General features: G+C 48.2%; 1 protein-coding gene across 2 annotated transcripts in view; it reads left to right on the top strand.

Annotated features, from left to right (window-relative positions):
• PDPK1 (3-phosphoinositide dependent protein kinase 1) overlaps positions 1–18576 on the top strand; it is a 297914-nt gene that overhangs the window by 87873 nt on the left and 191465 nt on the right. For both annotated transcript variants that reach the window (XM_069209886.1, XM_069209887.1), the window contains exon 5: positions 2762–2906. In XM_069209886.1, the coding sequence (XP_069065987.1) occupies positions 2762–2906 (145 nt within the window). The remainder of the gene's footprint in view (positions 1–2761; positions 2907–18576) is intronic.

The raw sequence follows: 18576 nt of genomic DNA, 5'->3' as shown, positions 1-18576 counted from the left end.
CCGAGAGGGACATACTTTTAACAGTATAAGACCTGCAAATATTTGATAGATTAAACAGCTATGCTCCTGAATAGATTTCTGAATGTGAAGTCATGCTGTTTTTATGCATATCTTTTCTTTGTTCAGATGCCCAAAACAAAGTAATGGAGTTATCACTTGACAGAGAAACTTTGTGTTCTCCACCTACCTGTGATATTAAATGGAATTGTAAAAGAAGAGTTAACACCTAAATGTGCCTCCTCCTCTCATATGTAAAGCTGTGGGCTCACCAGTCCAGTTTGTCTACCTTTAAAGCTTTCAAAGGCAGCAAACAGAAAGAATTCTCTACCTACAAGAATCAAGTGTCCCTAAAACCCAAGGGAGTTATTCTTGTGCCACTAGTAATGGTTTGAGGTATGTAGGGGCATTTTGCAAAATAGTGCCAATTAAACGTGTTCACTCAAATGGGCTTGAGGCAAAGGACAAAGGGAGTCTAAGTAAAGGTCCAAACTAATCTCAACATCACAGTTCAACATAGAGTGTTTGCCCATCGGGCGCACTAACATTTCCCTAAGTTAATTTCTTGGGAGTACCACACTGTCAAAGGCCTCTGTCTAAAAGCAGACCAAGTGACACACGCTGGACTCAAAGGCTCACCAGTTGGGACTGGAAACCTAGTATTCATGGTTTTATAGTTATAATGTAAAGAGTGCTGATGTAAGCCGGTCTGAAGGAGGTATAACTATCTTCAGCAAAATGGACACTATCCTAAATCATCCTAGGGACAGAGGAAAAATATCACTGTCTGGGCCTGGAAAAGGGCTGATATGAGTTCTCAAATCAGGGGATGGTTTCACAAGTTGCCAGAGCCTCTCTGTAAGGTCAGTGTGAGGTTTCAAGGCTGCTCATTTATGGCATGATGGAACCAATCCCACTCAGAAAAATATAGTGTGATGTCATTCTAACTGGCCTTATATTTAAGGTTAAAAACTGTGTTTGGCCAATGAGCTGTCCCATCCTTCATCATTACAATTGCAATCCTCTCCCCTGTATGTTGGCCATGCACTTAGCAACTGTGTTGAGTGGACTTTTAGGTTTTTGTAGTTCTTTTAAGGACATTATTGTTTGCACAAACGTTTTTTTTCTTCTTTTGTTCTGAGAAATTGTGGACAGATCTGGTGACCACGAAATGCTTCTAGCTGAGCAGTCTGCGGGACATTTGAGTATCCGTCCGAGAAAACAATGATTGTCATTTTTATCCGTTGGGGGGGGGGGGGGGGGGGGGGGGGCTTCAGTTGGCTCCCAAATGTTAAATTGCAGCTTCCCCTTGGCGTTCTAATGAATAACTGGAATCCTAACATTTTATATATTTAAGACAAAAGCCAGGCCCTCCTTACCCCATTTTGCAGGAATAGGTGCAGTTGATTTTAAAGCCTTTCCTATGGAGCAGGCAGAAGTAAAAGAACTTTGAGGTGTTAATGCAGATGTGTAACCAGCAGGTGTAAAATGATGTGAGAAGTATGGGTTCTTAATCATTTTAGTTTTAGATATTGAAGATGTATTCTAATCTTTCTATTAAATGTACTGGAGTTGCATTTTTAGGGCAGCATCAAGCTGTTTAAAATTAATAGATTTGTGCTCCCTTGGGTAGAAAGACCGTCCCAATGAGTTGCTGTTGGGACTCCGAATAATTAGAATATGCAGTGCAAACCCATGCAAACGAAAGTTTTTTTTTTTTTTTTTTTTTTGCCTTCCTGCGACTCTGAAGCAGCAAACATAAGAAATATCTTCTGTTCACCTTCAAGCGGGGACAGTGAATGTTTCTAAAGGTGTATTCTCCGGCAGCACGTCCCAGAGTGCAGGCACGTTCTGTGTTTTAGTTCTTTATTAGGACTCGAAAGCAACTGTTAGAGGAAGAAGGTGTAATGATCTGTGAGTTGAAATTTTTAGCGAGGCTTTTCTCATGTACTAGCTATGACTCTCCTGCTTGGATATCGACAGACTATGTACTGATGAACATTCAGCATTTTGGTAGTATACTGCTGCAGTTTATAGTGTTTAATGGAGTATTCTAGATGTATTAAGAGCAAAGCATTTTTTTAAAAGTGTAGTTTACAAAGTACTTAGCAGTACTTCTGTGCGTAATTTTGGTATCCTTGTCAAATAAATGTTATAACTTTAAACAAATTGACTTTTAGTTAAATTCGTAGCAACAAGACCATTAATTCTGGCTTTTTCGAAAACCTAAATATGGAGGAGCTGTGCTTCCGACGCCTGTAGTTAGTAATTTTATTTATCACACTTATGAAGGATTTATATAGTTACACATATAAACTAATATAATTGTCACCTGTGTGAAAGTTGTCAAGACAATTTATCATGGTGTATGCAGAACATTCCATATATTTGTCACAGTGAAGTGAAATTTGAGTCTGTTTTAAGGATGTATTATACCTGCAGAAAATTAATAACTTTGTGACTAATGTTTTAAGCCTTCTGAAACTGTTCTTCAAAGAACTGCATGTTTCTCTTTGTATTAAACTACATTGTGAGACTAAATATTACCTAAAAAATAAAAAGATACATCTTAATGGTTTAACACATTATTGAACATCGTAAGCTATTTTCAAAAAATGGATTTGTTTGAAGGTTGATGTTATGAATGCATCTTAAGTTAGAAGAAAAGAGAAGCATCCTAATTTTCAGGCACATTTCACTCCACGTAAGCTTTTCTGAAATTCTGTACAGTGCTAGTTATGGCTCTCCTTAACTGCATTCTCAGATTTTGGTCTTAGTTATGCCAAAAATGGTGAGCTGTTGAAATACATTCGGAAGATTGGCTCATTTGATGAGACGTGTACCCGGTTTTATGCAGCTGAAATTGTATGCGCTTTAGAATACCTGCATGGAAAAGGCATTATTCACAGGTACTTGAATTAAGCATCATCAACATACACTGTTTATATTTACAAATGTTTGTTCAGCTATTACACAATAATTATAACTCAGTCCCAACCACCATAGGGAGCGCTCCCTATGGTGGTTGGGATTGAGTTATAATTGTTTGGGGTTCATGAGCAGAAGTTGAAGCGCTACTCCATCTTTTAATTTTCTGATTGTGTGACTACTATTGCTTGTGCACTCTTTAAGGGCCATTACTGCTTTTTTTGGAGGTTGTTGTTGTAAAATTATGATGGCAGAGTTTGATTGCATCTAATTCTTTTTTTCACACTCTTCTGTGTCTACTTTCTCTTGCAGGTTAGGTGATATGCTTTTTGCCTATCTTTTCATCTCTTTTATCCTCTGTGTTTGGGAAGTAATGCCACACTGGCTTACTGGGATGGAATTTGATTAATTGAAATTTAGAAAACAAAAATATCAAGCTGTCTATCTACTCAGCCTAATGTTGCAATCCACTCACCCACCATATTATTAAATATTCAAGACCTTTCACTACTATGTTCTCTCTGAACTTTTTAAAGCTGCTATCTTTATTTTGGGGTTGCAAATATAGTAGGAATTAATAAAAACATTTTTTTTTTTTTTTTTTTTGTATTTGTTTTTTATTATTTTTTTACGACCTATTTTGCAGGGCATTGTAGTTCCTGGTGGCCAATGCACAATACTTCTGGTTGAATTAAGGTGGCAGCTTTGTGTACCTGGTTCACAAAAGTGTGTTTGTAGTTATGATAGCCAGCAAACGTGATGCATTAATCCAGAGAATGTTTTGTCTTTTTTTTTATTTTTTTAAACAAACTGTTTATTCAATTGTTAGGAGTGGCTGTGTACTCCGCCTGCATGTGGAACTCTGCTGAATTCCACTAAGCTTTTCAATTGCTCCGTGGAGTAAAACTCTGAGAGCTCCAACCAGCCCTGCTAGTTAGACCATTTTAATGAGGTGTTGCTGAAGTCCTAAGGCTCAGTAATCATTGGCCCCAAGTGTGGGCATAGCTGTTACACTGAGTGTCTTCTAGTTGCAGATTACTTACCTTAGAATTTCCCCCAGGAGTCAGACTGGATCCAGAGAATTTTCTTCGAGTAGTACCCCTGTGCGTCGTGAGGTGCCGTTGGAGTCGTCGCAGTTGTATACAGGCACCACCCAGGCATGCTGACATCAGTTCTTTTCTTTCTGCGCCAGCCTGCACGCAGATCTGAGAGAAGAGCTACCCTTAGTCAATTTTTGACTAACTGTGACACTTTTGTCAATTTTACTTTTTGATGAGTTTTAGATGCGTAAAGGGATGTCCCGGAAGACCAGTTTTAAACCCTGCAACTCCTGTCACCGAATGATGTCTGTGATGGATCAGCATCTCGTCTGCCTTTGGTGACTAGAGTCCTCAAGTGTCGGGCCATGAACCTGAAGGCTTTAAGCGAGCGGTCCCTGAAGCTCATGGCATCCCAGTGCTGGACTCCGCATTGCTCCCAGTCTCGTTCGAGAGGAAGGTCACAAGACTGTCCGAGTGTCATCACCATTTCTCCTCATCCCATTGTAAGTCCTCGGGATGATCGGGTCACAAGAAGAAGATGATGAAGAAGGCCAAAGGTTCTTCGACTTCGCCCTGTCGCTCGGGCAATGAGTTGCAGGAAGAACATTGACACTCTAGGCCTCTGTCCTCAGAGCCTCGTCTGGGTAAGCTCCACGGCTCCCTGATTTTCCGGGGACCAGTGCCACCTCTGCCCAACCAAGGGGTTTCTATGAGGCCATGCACTTCATCTTTGGTCAGACCGACCTGTCCTCAATCCCTTTGGTCCCAGGAGAGTTGGTGGGAACCCACTCGGGCTTTGGCCTCTGCTCCTGGGGGCACTTCCAGATCCACTCATGCATCTGTACCGGCGCCGGTCGTGCCTACACTACCTTCAATGGCGTTGGGACAGGCGTCAATGCTCCTGACGTCAGTTTGGGCCTGCAATCCACGTCGATCCTATACTTTTCCCCGACGACCCAGAGCCGGACCGGCGTTGCTAGATGCGGATTCCATTTTCCATGGTCTCTCCTGGGCCCAGGGTGGATCCTGACTCTTCCTCTATCGATATGGATATGGGGATAGTGAAGAGGGGTTGCTGGACGCTTTAGAATGCCAGCTTGACCCTGACATGGACTGGGTTCAGGATTTGGGCGGTGCTAGCGAACTACACACCTGTCCTGACGCTGGCATGCTTTCTCCCCTACCGTGGCTACGGAGGAGGGAGCTTCATACTCCATGGTGGTAAGAAGGGCTACTGAAGTTTTGGCCCTCGACCTTCCTTTTGTAGAGGTCAGGACTAACTTACCGACTGAGATGCTCCAGCCTGGGGCTTCCCATTCAGAACCCCTCCTATCCTTTAATGAAGCCCTTACGGACGTCCTTCTGGGTGCCTGGTCCAAACCTAGGAGAGGGGCTCCTGTGAGTTGCCCTCCGCCATCAGTCTGCCCTGACCAACCCAAAACTTCTGACCCAACATCCTGCACCCGAGAGCCTTATGATCCAGGCTTCCTCTTCTTCTGGCGCATTCTCTTCCGCTGCCCCAGATATGGTATCAAAAAGGCTGGATAACTTTGGTAAGAAAATGTTTTCTACCACCAGTTTAGAGCTGCGGTCTGGGAACACCACATGCCTTTTTTGCCGATACTCCCATACTCTCTGGGATACGGTCGCGCAGGTGCTTCCTTGAGTCCGGGAAGCGGCCCAGGTGGTTCTCTCCCAAGCTGTAACTGACGGGAGAGATGCAGCAAAGTTCATGATCCGTTGTGGACTGGATTCGACCGACTCACTAGATATATCGGTTGCATTGACAGTGGCCTTGAGGCGCCACGCCTGGTTGAGGACATATGGCTTTTCAGGTGATGTCCAGCAATCTCTAATGGACATGCACTTTGATGGCACCTGTAGGAAGTTGGCTCTGTATGCACTATTTCAAAGTAAGGAATAGTATGCACAGAGTCCAAGGGTTCCCCTTAGAGGTAAGATAGTGGCAAAAAGAGATAATACTAATGCTCTATTTTGTGGTAGTGTGGTCAAGCAGTAGGCTTATCAGAGGAGTAGTGTTGAGCATTTGTTGTACATACACAAGCAATAAATGAGGAACACACACTCAAAGACAATTCCAGGCCAATAGGTTTTTGTATAGAAAAATATCTTTTCTTAGTTTATTTTAAGAACCACAGGTTCAAGATTTGCATGTAATACTTCAAATGAAAGGTATTGCAGGTAGGTACTTTAGGAACTTTGAATTGGCAAAATAGCATATACAGTTTTCACATAAATCACATATAGCTATTTTAAAACTAGATACTTAGTGCAATTTTCAACAGTTGCTGGGGGAGTAAGAGTTTGTTAGTTTTTGCAGGTAAGTAAAGCACTTACAGGGTTCAAAGTTGGGTCCAAGGTAGCCCACCGTTGGGGGTTCAGAGCAACCCCAAAGTTACCACACCAGCAGCTCAGGGCCGGTCAGGTGCAGAGGTCAAAGTGGTGCCCAAAACGCATAGGCTTCAATGGAGAAGGGGGTGCCCTGGTTCCAGTCTGCCAGCAGGTAAGGACCCGCGTCTTCGGAGGGCAGACCAGGGGGGTTTTGTAGGGCACCGGGGGGGACACAAGTCAGCACAGAAAGTACACCCTCAGCAGCACGGGGGCGGCCGGGTGCAGTGTGCAAACACACGTCGGGTTTCCAATAGGTTTCAATGGGAGACCAAGGGGTCTCTTCAGCGATGCAGGCAAGGGGGGGCTCCTCGGGGTAGCCACCACCTGGGCAAGGGAGAGGGCCTCCTGGGGGTCACTCCTGCACTGTATTTCCGATCTTTCAGGTCCTGGGGGCTGCGGGTGCAGAGTCTTTGCCAGGCGTCGGGATCTGGGAAGCAGGCAGTCGCGGTCCGGGGTGCCTCGGGATTCCCTTTGCAGGCGTCGCTGTGGGGGCTCAGGGGGGGCAACTCTGGCTACTCACAGTCTCGCAGTTGCCAGGGAGTCCTCCCTGAAGTGGTTGTTCTCCACAAGTCAAGCCGGGGGCGTCTGGTGCAGAGTAGCAAGTCTCACGCTTCCGGCGGGAAACACAAGTTGTTTCAAAGTTGCTGCTTTGTTTCAAAGTTGCAGTCTTTGGTGAACAGGGCCGCTATCCTCGGGAGTTTCTTGGTCCTTCTAGAGCAGGGCAGTCCTCTGAGGATTCAGAGGTCGCTGGTCCCTGGGGAAAGCGTCACTGGAGCAGTGTCTTTAGAAGTGGGGAGACAGGCCGGTAGGGCTGGGGCCAAAGCAGTTGGTGTCTCCGTCTTCTCTGCAGGGTTTTTCAGCTTAGCAGTCCTCTTCTTCTTAGGTTGCAGGAATCTGAGTTCCTAGGTTCTGGGGAGCCCTTAAATACTAAATTTAAGGGCGTGTTTAGGTCTGGGGGGTTAGTAGCCAATGGCTACTAGCCCTGAGGGTGGGTACACCCTCTTTGTGCCTCCTCCCAAGGGGAGGGGGGCACATTCCTATCCCTATTGGGGGAATCCTCTATCTGCAAGATGGAGGATTTCTAAAAGTCAGAGTCACCTCAGCTCAGGTTGCCTTAGGGGCTGTCCTGACTGGCCAGTGACTCCTCCTTGTTTTTCTCATTATCTCCTCCTGCCTTGCGCCAAAAGTGGGGCCGTGGCCGGAGGGGGCGGGCAACTCCACTAGCTGGAGTGCCCTGTGGTGCTGTAACAAAGGGGGTGAGCCTTTGAGGCTCACCGCCAGGTGTTACAGTTCCTGCAGGGGGAGGTGTGAAGCACCTCCACCCAGTGCAGGCTTTGGTACTAGCCACAGAGTGACAAAGGCACTCTCCCCATGTGCCCAGCAACATGTCTCTAGTGTGGCAGGCTGCTAAAACCAGTCAGCCTACACGGATAGTCGGTTAAGGTTTCAGGGGGCACCTCTAAGGTGCCCTCTGGGGTTTATGTTACAATAAAATGTACACTGGCATCAGTGTGCATTTATTGTGCTGAGAAGTTTGATACCAAACTTCACAGTTTTCAGTGTAGCCATTATGGTTCTGTGGAGTTCGTGCATGAAAGACTCCCAGACCATATACTCTTATGGCTACCCTGCACTTATAATGTCTAAGGTTTTGCTTAGACACTGTAGGGGCATAGTGCTCATTCACTTATGCCCTCACCTATGGTATAGTGCACCCTGCCTTAGCGCTGTAAGGCATGCTAGAGGGGTGACTTATCTATACTGCATAGGCAGTGAGGCTGGCATGGCACCCTGAGTGGAGTGCCATGTCGACTTACTCGTTTTGTCCTCACCAGCACACACAAGCTGGCAAGCAGTGTGTCTGTGCTGAGTGAGGGGTCCCCAGGGTGGCATAAGACATGCTGCATCCCTGAGAGACCTTCCCTGGCATCAGGGCCCTTGGTACCAGGGGTACCAGTTACAAGGGACTTACCTGGATGCCAGGGTGTGCTAATTGTGGAAACAAAAGTACAGGTTAGGGAAAGAACATTGGTGCTGGGGCCTGGTTAGCAGGCCTCAGCACACTTTCAAATCAAAACTTAGCATCAGCAAAGGCAAAAAGTCAGGGGGTAACCATGCCAAGGAGGCATTTCCTTACAGCACCCGTCTTTGGAGACCAAGCGGACTCCGTGCTCCAGCATTTAAGGATTTCAGGGCTATGGCTCAGTCCCTTGGCCTTGTAGCTGCTCCATGCCCCCCACAGTCTGCTTTTCACCCCTTTCGTGGCTTTGTAAGGGCCACCCAGCCACGCTCATTTCCACCCAGCCACCGAACCTGCCCATGTTTCACAGCCTCTGCGTGGCCTCAGACGTGGGATCCCACATGCTTGTGAATCAGGGAGCCAGCGGTCCACCAAGTCCACCCTGCCCCCTCCACTGCCTCCTAGTCCGATGTAACATCCTGGACCAGTTGGCGTCAGGATCCGCCATCACCTGCCCCACTGGGAATCCATCACCATGGACAGGTGAGTGTTGCAAATTGTCTGAAGGGGTTACTCCTTCCCCTTCAAGACTTCACCTCCGGACATGCTACCATCATGTGATCATCTGTTGGAGAATCATTTGGTACTTCTCCACGAGGAAGTCACGGCTCTCTTGGCCACTGAAGCCCTAGAGAGGGTCCCTATGCCAGAAGTAGGTCATGGTTGTTATCCCCGCTACTTTCTGGTGCCCAAAATGGGCAAGGGCTTTCACCCTATTTTAAATCTCTGGTCCCTCAATCTCTTCCTCAAGAGGGAGAAGTTCAAAATGCGAACTCTAGCTCAAGTCCTGTCTGCCCTTGACCCTGGAGACTAGATGGTAGCGTTGGACTTGCAGGGTTCCTATTTCCACATTCCATCCTGCCGGCCCAAGGTTGTTGCTTGCAATTAGTGTTAGGTCATGAGTACTTTAGTTTCACCGTGCTCCCCTTTGGCCTTACCAGAGCCCCTCTGGTGTTCACGAGAGTGATGGTAGTGGTTGCAGCTCATCTGGACAGGTTAGGGGTTTCAGTCTTCACCTACCTCAACGAATGGCTGTTGAAGCTGAACTTGCCCCTGGCAGTCGTATCCCACCTCCAGACTATGGCAAACCTCCTGCATTCACTGGGGTTCGCTATAAATGTGCCAAAGATACACCTGACTCCCTCTCAGATGCACCCTTTCATTGGAGCTGTTCTGTACACAGTGCAGTTTCAGGCTTATCCTTCCGAAAAGCGAGTCCAGGATATTCGGGCCATGATTCCGATGTTTCAGCCTCTGTCCTGGATTTCGGTGAGAATGACTCTGATGCTGCTGGGCCTCATGGCCTCCAGCATCCTGCTGATCCAACATGCCAGATGGCATATTCACGCTCTGCAGTGGGACCTGAAGTTCCAGTGGGCGCAACATCAGGGGACTCTCCCTGACATGATTCAGATCTCAGAGGGGGCTGCACTAGATCTGCGGTGGTGGCTGCTGAATCCAGATTGGGTCAGCGGCAGATATCTCCCCCTTCTCCAACCAAATCTCACAGTAGTGACACTTCACTCCGACACCCCTGGGATGGGGTGGCCACATGGAAAAGGCATAAATTAGAAGCCTTGGTCTCCTGTAGAGTCCGGGCTCCACATCAACCTTTTGGAGCTCAGGGCGATCCGACTTGCATTGAAAGTATTCCTTCTGTCAAGGGGAAAGTGATGCAGGTGTTCACTGACACCACCACCGCCAAGTGGTAAGGCAACAAGCAGGGCGCAGTGGGGTCATGGGCCCGCTATCAAGAGCCTCTTCGCCTCTGGACATGGCTGGAACCCCAGGGCATTTCCCTGGTGGTTCAACATCTGGTGGGCTCTCTAAATGCCAAAGCAGACAAACTCAGCTGTCAATGCATAGTCGATCACGAATGGCATCTCTATCTGTAGGTGGCTCAAGGTCTCTTTCTGCGGTGGTGAGATCCTTGATTAGATTTGTTCGCCTCCGCAGAGAACGCGCAATGTTAGCTGTTTTGCGTATTGGAGTTTCTAAGGCGGCACTCGCTCTGCAACACTTTTCGTCTAGAGTGGAGCGCAGGCTTCCTTTACGCTTTCCTGCCAGTACCACTTTTGCCCATAGTTCTGAAGATGATCAGGCAAGACCTGGCCCAAGTAATCCTTGTAGGAAGCTGTGCACACTATATCTCATTTTGATATAGTATATACAGAGCCAGAGTCCAGGGGTTCCCCAGAGGCTTAACAGAGGCTAAAGCAGATAATACTATTGCTCTCTTGCAATAGTGTGGTCGAGCAGTTAGGCTTAGTAGAAGGTAGTGCAAAGTCTTTGTTGTTCACACACAGGCAATAAATGAAGCACACACTCAACAATTAGCTCCAGGCCAGTTGTTTTTCTATAGCAAAAATATATTTTGTTACTTTATATCTAGACCCACCAGATTCAGTTTGCGGTAAGTACATTTGCAAGAGAGTATCCAACATATGTATCAATACCACTTTGTTTCAATTTGGCAAGTTAAATGGTTTTCAAGAAAATAGCAAATATCTGTTTTAAAAGTTGATGGTGCAATTTTCAGATACAGTTCTAGGGGAAAGAAAAGTCAGTTCAGTTTTGAGGTAAGTACAAGACTTTCAGTTACAGTCTCCGGGGGTTAGTGTGTCCACAGGGTGGGGTGCAAGTAAATCCCAAACACCCACCACCAGCAACACTGGGCCGGCCGGGTATGATGTAGATTTAAAATAGGCTTCTATGAAGACTGGGGCACCCGGAATCAGGCCTGCTTGAAGGTAAGTACCTACATCTAAGGAGGGCAGACTTCGGGGGTTTAGGTCAGCACCCGAGGGGGTGGGATCACAGGTCCGCACCAAACGCACACCCTCAGCTGCGCTGAGTGCAAACACAGCATCGGGCTCCCAATGCTTTTCAATAGGTGAACCCCAGGGTTACAAAAATGCTGCAGGCTAGGTCCGGAGGGTCGGTTCCAGAAAACCACAGGCTGGACAAGAAGGAGGATTGTCTACTGGACGTTGCTGGACCAGTGGCTGGTTTCCACAAGGCCAGGGGGGTGCAGGGGTACCTTTTGGGCATTGGGAATCTGCCTCCAATTCTTTCAACTTGAGGGGTCCGGCGGATTTAGGCTACAGGTGTTGTTGTGTTGGGCAGGAAGGGTCAACCCAAGGTGTAAACTAGGTCAGAATTGCCTGGGGACGAGCTCTATTCGGTTGGGCCACCTGGACACGGGCCGTGGGTCCCTGATGCAGAGTGGGCAGGACATGTGGATTCGGGGCAGTTCTGGAGACGTTTGCTTGAGTTTTTCTGGACAGGGCCATTGTCCATGGAAGATCCTGGTCCTCTGGGGTTCAGACAGACTGAGGCTTTTAAGAGGTCGGTGGTCCTGCAGGATGCGTCACCTTTTTGTTGCAGGGCGTCAGAAGCTGGAGACAGGCTTGTAGGGCTGGGGCCAAATCAGTTGGAGTCTTCAGTTTTCTCTGCTGGGGTCAGTTTAGCAGTCCTTCGTCTTTCTACTTGTCCTGTTCTTGAGGTCGCCAGGAATCTGACGAGCTAGGTTCAGGGGAGCAAGCCCTTAAATCCTGGGTTTAGGGGTGGTACTGGGATCAGAGGGCAGTAGCCAATGGCCCCTATTCCCAAGGGTGTCTACACCCTTCTGGTGTCCACTCCCTTTGGGGAGGGGGACACAGACCTAACCCTATTGGTGGTCCCTGTCCTCCAAACCAATATAGAGGATTTTGCAAGGAGGGGGTCACTTGAGCTCTCAACACCTTAGCGGGGTCCTAGCTGAAGTGGTAATTTCTCCTTGTTTTTCCTAACTTTCCCGCCGGACTAGCCTCCAAAAGTGGGGCTTTGTCCGGGGGCTGAGCATCTCCACTAGTTACAGTGCCCCAGGGCACTTCAGCAAGAGGCCTGAGCCTTTGAGGCTCACCACCAGGTGTTACATTTCCTGTGGGGGCTGGGAATCACCTCCACCGAGTGCAGGCTTTGTTTCTGGGCACAGAGAGCAAAAAGGCTCTCTCCCCCCCCCCCCCCCCCCCCCCAAAAAATGTGGTCAGAACCCTGTCTGGAAGTGGCAGGCTGGCACAGACAGGTCAGTCCTGCACTAGATGTTTGGCTAAAATGCAGGGAGCATCTTCTAGATGCCATCTGGGTACTTTTTTCAATAAATCCAACACTAGCATCAGTGTGGGTTAGTTGTGCTGATACCAAACTTCCCAGACTTCAGTGAAGCCGCTATGGAGTTCATAATGACAAACTCTCAGCCCATATACTTGGTATGGCCACACTGCACTTTCCACATTTCAGAATGGACATAGACACTGTAGAGGCATATTGCTCGTATAACTATGCCCTCACAAGTGGTATAGTGCACCCTACCTTAGGGCTCTAAGGCCTGCTAGAGGGGGGACTTACCTATGCCAGAGGCAGTGGTTTGTGGGCATCACACCCTGAGAGCGGCGCCATGTCAACTTTGTCTTTTTCTCCCCACCAGCACACACAAGCTGCAATGGCAGTGTGCATGTGCTGGGTGAGGGGTCCCCTAGGGTGGCATAATACATGCTGCAGCCCTTGGAGACCTTCCCTGGCCACAGGGCCTGTGGTGCCATGGGTACCTTTTACAACATAATTAACTGTGTGCCAAGGATGTGCCAATTGTGGAAGTAATGGTACAGTTTTTGGGAAAGAACACTGGTGCTGGGGCCTGGTTAGCAGGACCACAGGAGACTCCCAGTCAAGTCAGCATCCATATCAGGCAAAAAGTGAGGGGGGTACCCATGCGAAAATGGGCACTTTCCTGTAGTCCTGGTGGCTCTGGACTGGGCACGAAGAGTCTGGTATCCCAAGCTATTGGTCATAGCCCTCGATCCTCCGATCAGACAGCCCCTTCGGCAGGATATTCTGCCACGCAAGCAGGGGACGGTCCTTCACCCAAAGCTGTCCAGTCTCCACCTCCTTGTGTGGAGATAGCAGCGGCAGTTGACAGCTTTCGACCTTCCACCTGAAGTCTGTGATGTTATCTTGGCAGCCAAGCGTCCCAAAACTGTATGCGCCTGCCAGTGGAACAAATTTGTGGTGGATCCCCTTTTTGCACCTCTCTTAGAGGTTCTCCTCTTCATTCTCTCTCTTGCACAGCAGGGCTCTGCTCTGGGCACCCTCAAGGGTTATTTGTCTGCCATCTCTACCTTTTTAAGGCTGCCAGACCAACCTTCTCTGTTCAAACCTCCCATTGTTGGGAGGTTTCTTAAAGGACTCAAACACATGTTACCTCCTATCCCATTCATAATGTTCCAGTGTGACTTGGATTTGATCCTCGCATATCTCATGTGTGCTCCTTTCGAGCCGCTCCACAACTGTCGCCTGCGGCTCTTGACTCTTAAAACTGCCTTCCTGATTGCCATCACCTCTACTTGTAATGTGAGTGAGCTCCAGACTCTTCGAAGCCACCATTTCTAGCTGTCCACCCTGACAAAGTGGTGCTTCGTACCAGGGCTTCCTTCCTTCTCAAAGTGGTGACACCTTTTCATGTAGGCCAATCAGTCACCTTGCCTACTTTTTTATGCACCACCACATCCCTCTCATGTGGAGGAGAGACTTGACTGCCTGGATCCAAAATGAGCTTTGGCGTTCTACCTCCATCGTACCAAAGATTTCCAGGGTTAGGTGGGCCCGAAGAAATTAAAGGAGGTACAGAAGGGGAACATCTCGTGATGGATAGTCCTCTGCATCAAGATGTGCTACGCTTTGGCGAAAAAACAACCCCTTGAGGGTTTGCGTGCTTGTAAGGAAATGCCTCCTTGGCATGGTTGCCCCCTGACTTTTTGCCTTTGCTGATGCTATGTTTACAATTGAAAGTGTGCTGAGGCCTGCTAACCAGGCCCCAGCACCAGTGTTCTTTCCCTAACCTGTACTTTTGTATCCACAATTGGCAGACCCTGGCATCCAGATAAGTCCCTTGTAACTGGTACTTCTAGTACCAAGGGCCCTGATGCCAAGGAAGGTCTCTAAGGGCTGCAGCATGTCTTATGCCACCCTGGAGACCTCTCACTCAGCACAGACACACTGCTTGCCAGCTTGTGTGTGCTAGTGAGGACAAAACGAGTAAGTCGACATGGCACTCCCCTCAGGGTGCCATGCCAGCCTCTCACTGCCTATGCAGTATAGGTAAGACACCCCTCTAGCAGGCCTTACAGCCCTAAGGCAGGGTGCACTATACCATAGGTGAGGGTACCAGTGCATGAGCATGGTACCCCTACAGTGTCTAAACAAAACCTTAGACATTGTAAGTGCAGGGTAGCCATAAGAGTATATGGTCTGGGAGTTTGTCAAACACGAACTCCACAGCACCATAATGGCTACACTGAAAACTGGGAAGTTTGGTATCAAACTTCTCAGCACAATAAATGCACACTGATGCCAGTGTACATTTTATTGTAAAATACACCCCAGAGGGCACCTTAGAGGTGCCCCCTGAAACTTAACCGACTATCTGTGTAGGCTGACTAGTTTTAGCAGCCGGCCACAAACCGAGACATGTTGCTGGCCCCATGGGGAGAGTGCCTTTGTCACTCTGAGGCCAGTAACAAAGCCTGCACTGGGTGGAGATGCTAACACCTCTCCCAGGCAGGAATTGTCACACCTGGCGGTGAGCCTCAAAGGCTCACCTCCTTTGTGCCAACCCAGCAGGACACTCCAGCTAGTGGAGTTGCCCGCCCCCTCCGGCCAGGCCCCACTTTTGGCGGCAAGGCCGGAGAAAATAATGAGAAAAACAAGGAGGAGTCACTGACCAGTCAGGACAGCCCCTAAGGTGTCCTGAGCTGAGGTGACTCTGACTTTTAGAAATCCTCCATCTTGCAGATGGAGGATTCCCCCAATAGGGTTAGGATTGTGACCCCCTCCCCTTGGGAGGAGGCACAAAGAGGGTGTACCCACCCTCAGGGCTAGTAGCCATTGGCTACTAACCCCCCAGACCTAAACACGCCCTTAAATTTAGTATTTAAGGGCTACCCTGAACCCTAGAAAATTAGATTCCTGCAACTACAAGAAGAAGGACTGCCCAGCTGAAAACCCCTGCAGCGGAAGACCAGAAGACGACAACTGCCTTGGCTCCAGAAACTCACCGGCCTGTCTCCTGCCTTCCAAAGATCCTGCTCCAGCGACGCCTTCCAAAGGGACCAGCGACCTCGACATCCTCTGAGGACTGCCCCTGCTTCGAAAAGACAAGAAACTCCCGAGGACAGCGGACCTGCTCCAAGAAAAGCTGCAACTTTGTTTCCAGCAACTTTAAAGAACCCTGCAAGCTCCCCGCAAGAAGCGTGAGACTTGCAACACTGCACCCGGCGACCCCGACTCGGCTGGTGGCGATCCAACACCTCCGGAGGGACCCCAGGACTACTCTGATACTGTGAGTACCAAAACCTGTCCCCCCTGAGCCCCCACAGCGCCGCCTGCAGAGGGAATCCCGAGGCTTCCCCTGACCGCGACTCTTTGAACCTAAAGTCCCGACGCCTGGGAGAGACCCTGCACCCGCAGCCCCCAGGACCTGAAGGACCGGACTTTCACTGGAGGAGTGACCCCCAGGAGTCCCTCTCCCTCGCCCAAGTGGAGGTTTCCCCGAGGAATCCCCCCCTTGCCTGCCTGCAGCGCTGAAGAGATCCCGAGATCTCTCATAGACTAACATTGAAAACCCGACGCTTGTTTCTACACTGCACCCGGCCGCCCCCGCGCTGCTGAGGGTGAAATCTCTGTGTGGACTTGTGTCCCCCCCGGTGCCCTACAAAACCCCCCTGGTCTGCCCTCCGAAGACGCGGGTACTTACCTGCAAGCAGACCGGAACCGGGGCACCCCCTTCTCTCCATTCTAGCCTATGTGTTTTGGGCACCACTTTGAACTCTGCACCTGACCGGCCCTGAGCTGCTGGTGTGGTGACTTTGGGGTTGCTCTGAACCCCCAACGGTGGGCTACCTTGGACCAAGAACTAAGCCCCGTAAGTGTCTTACTTACCTGGTTAACCTAACAAATACTTACCTCCCCTAGGAACTGTGAAAATTGCACTAAGTGTCCACTTTTAAAACAGCTATTTGTCAATAACTTGAAAAGTATACATGCAATTTTGATGATTTGAAGTTCCTAAAGTACTTACCTGCAATACCTTTCGAATGAGATATTACATGTAGAATTTGAACCTGTGGTTCTTAAAATAAACTAAGAAAATATATTTTTCTATATAAAAACCTATTGGCTGGATTTGTCCCTGAGTGTGTGTACCTCATTTATTGTCTATGTGTATGTACAACAAGTGCTTAACACTACTCCTTGGATAAGCCTACTGCTCGACCACACTACCACAAAATAGAGCATTAGTATTATCTATTTTTACCACTATTTTACCTCTAAGGGGAACCCTTGGACTCTGTGCATGCTATTCCTTACTTTGAAATAGCACATACAGAGCCAACTTCCTACATTGGTGGATCAGCGGTGGGGTACAAGACTTTGCATTTGCTGGACTACTCAGCCAATACCTGATCACACGACAAATTCCAAAATTGTCATTAGAAATTGATTTTTGCAATTTGAAAAGTTTTCTAAATTCTTAAAAGACCTGCTAGGGCCTTGTGTTAGATCCTGTTTAGCATTTCTTTTAGAGTTTAAAAGTTTGTAAAAGTTTGAATTAGATTCTAGAACCAGTTTTAGTTTCTTAAAAAGTATTCCAACTTTTAGAAGCATAATGTCTAGCACAGATGTGAATGTGGTGGAACTCGACACCACACCTTACCTCCATCTACAGATGAGAGAGCTAAGGTCACTCTGTAAACTAAAGAAAATAGCAATGGGCCCCAAACCTACCAAAGTACAGCTCCAGGAGCTTTTGGCAGAGTTTGAAAAGGCCAACCCCTCTGAGGATGGCAACTCAGAGGATGAAGATAGTGACTTGGAGGGAAATTCCCCCCCTCCAGTCCTACTTAGGGAGAGCAGGGCTTCTCAAGCCCTGACTCCACAAATAATAGTCAGGGATGCTGGTTCCCTCACAGGAGGGACCAACAACTCTGAAATCACTGAGGATAACTCCAGTGAAGAGGACATCCAGTTAGCCAGGATGGCCAAAAGGTTGGCTTTGGAAAGACAGATCCTAGCCATAGAGAGGGAAAGACAAGAGATGGGCCTAGGACCCATCAATGGTGGCAGCAACATAAATAGGGTCAGAGATTCTCCTGACATGTTGAAAATCCCCAAAGGGATTGTAACTAAATATGAAGATGGTGATGACATCACCAAATGGTTCACAGCTTTTGAGAGGGCTTGTGTAACCAGAAAAGTGAACAGATCTCACTGGGGTGCTCTCCTTTGGGAAATGTTCACAGGAAAGTGTAGGGATAGACTCCTCACACTCTCTGGACAAGATGCAGAATCTTATGACCTCATGAAGGGTACCCTGATTGAGGGCTTTGGATTCTCCACTGAGGAGTACAGGATTAGGTTCAGGGGGGCTCAAAAATCCTCGAGCCAGACCTGGGTTGACTTTGTTGACTACTCAGTGAAAACACTAGATGGTTGGATTCAAGGCAGTGGTGTAAGTAATTATGATGGGCTGTACAATTTATTTGTGAAAGAACACCTGTTAAGTAATTGTTTCAATGATAAACTGCATCAGCATCTGGTAGACCTAGGACCAATTTCTCCCCAAGAATTGGGAAAGAAGGCGGACCATTGGGTCAAGACAAGGGTGTCCAAGACTTCAACAGGGGGTGACCAAAAGAAAGGGGTCACAAAGACTCCCCAGCAGAAGGGTGATGAGACAACCAAAACTAAAAATAGTAAAGAGTCTTCTACAGGCCCCCAAAAACCTGCACAGGAGGGTGGGCCCAGAGCCTCTTCACAAAACAATGGGTACAAGGGTAAAAACTTTGATCCCAAAAAGGCCTGGTGTCATAGCTGTAAACAGCATGGACACCAAACTGGAGACAAGGCCTGTCCCAAGAAAGGTTCCACTCCAAACTCCCATCCAGGTAACACTGGTATGGCTAGTCTCCAAGTGGGATCAACAGTGTGCCCAGAGCAAATCAGGGTCCACACTGAAGCTACTCTAGTTTCTGAGGGTGGGGTGGATTTAGCCACACTAGCTGTCTGGCCGCCTAACATGCAAAAATACAGACAGCAACTCTTAATTAATGGGACTAGAATAGAGGGCCTGAGGGATACAGG

Source organism: Pleurodeles waltl, chromosome 10, assembly GCF_031143425.1.
Source record: "Pleurodeles waltl isolate 20211129_DDA chromosome 10, aPleWal1.hap1.20221129, whole genome shotgun sequence".
NCBI classification, from domain to species: Eukaryota; Metazoa; Chordata; class Amphibia; order Caudata; family Salamandridae; genus Pleurodeles; species Pleurodeles waltl.
The sequence above is the reverse complement of the archived record's forward strand: the minus strand, read 5'-3'. Positions and strand labels throughout refer to the sequence as shown.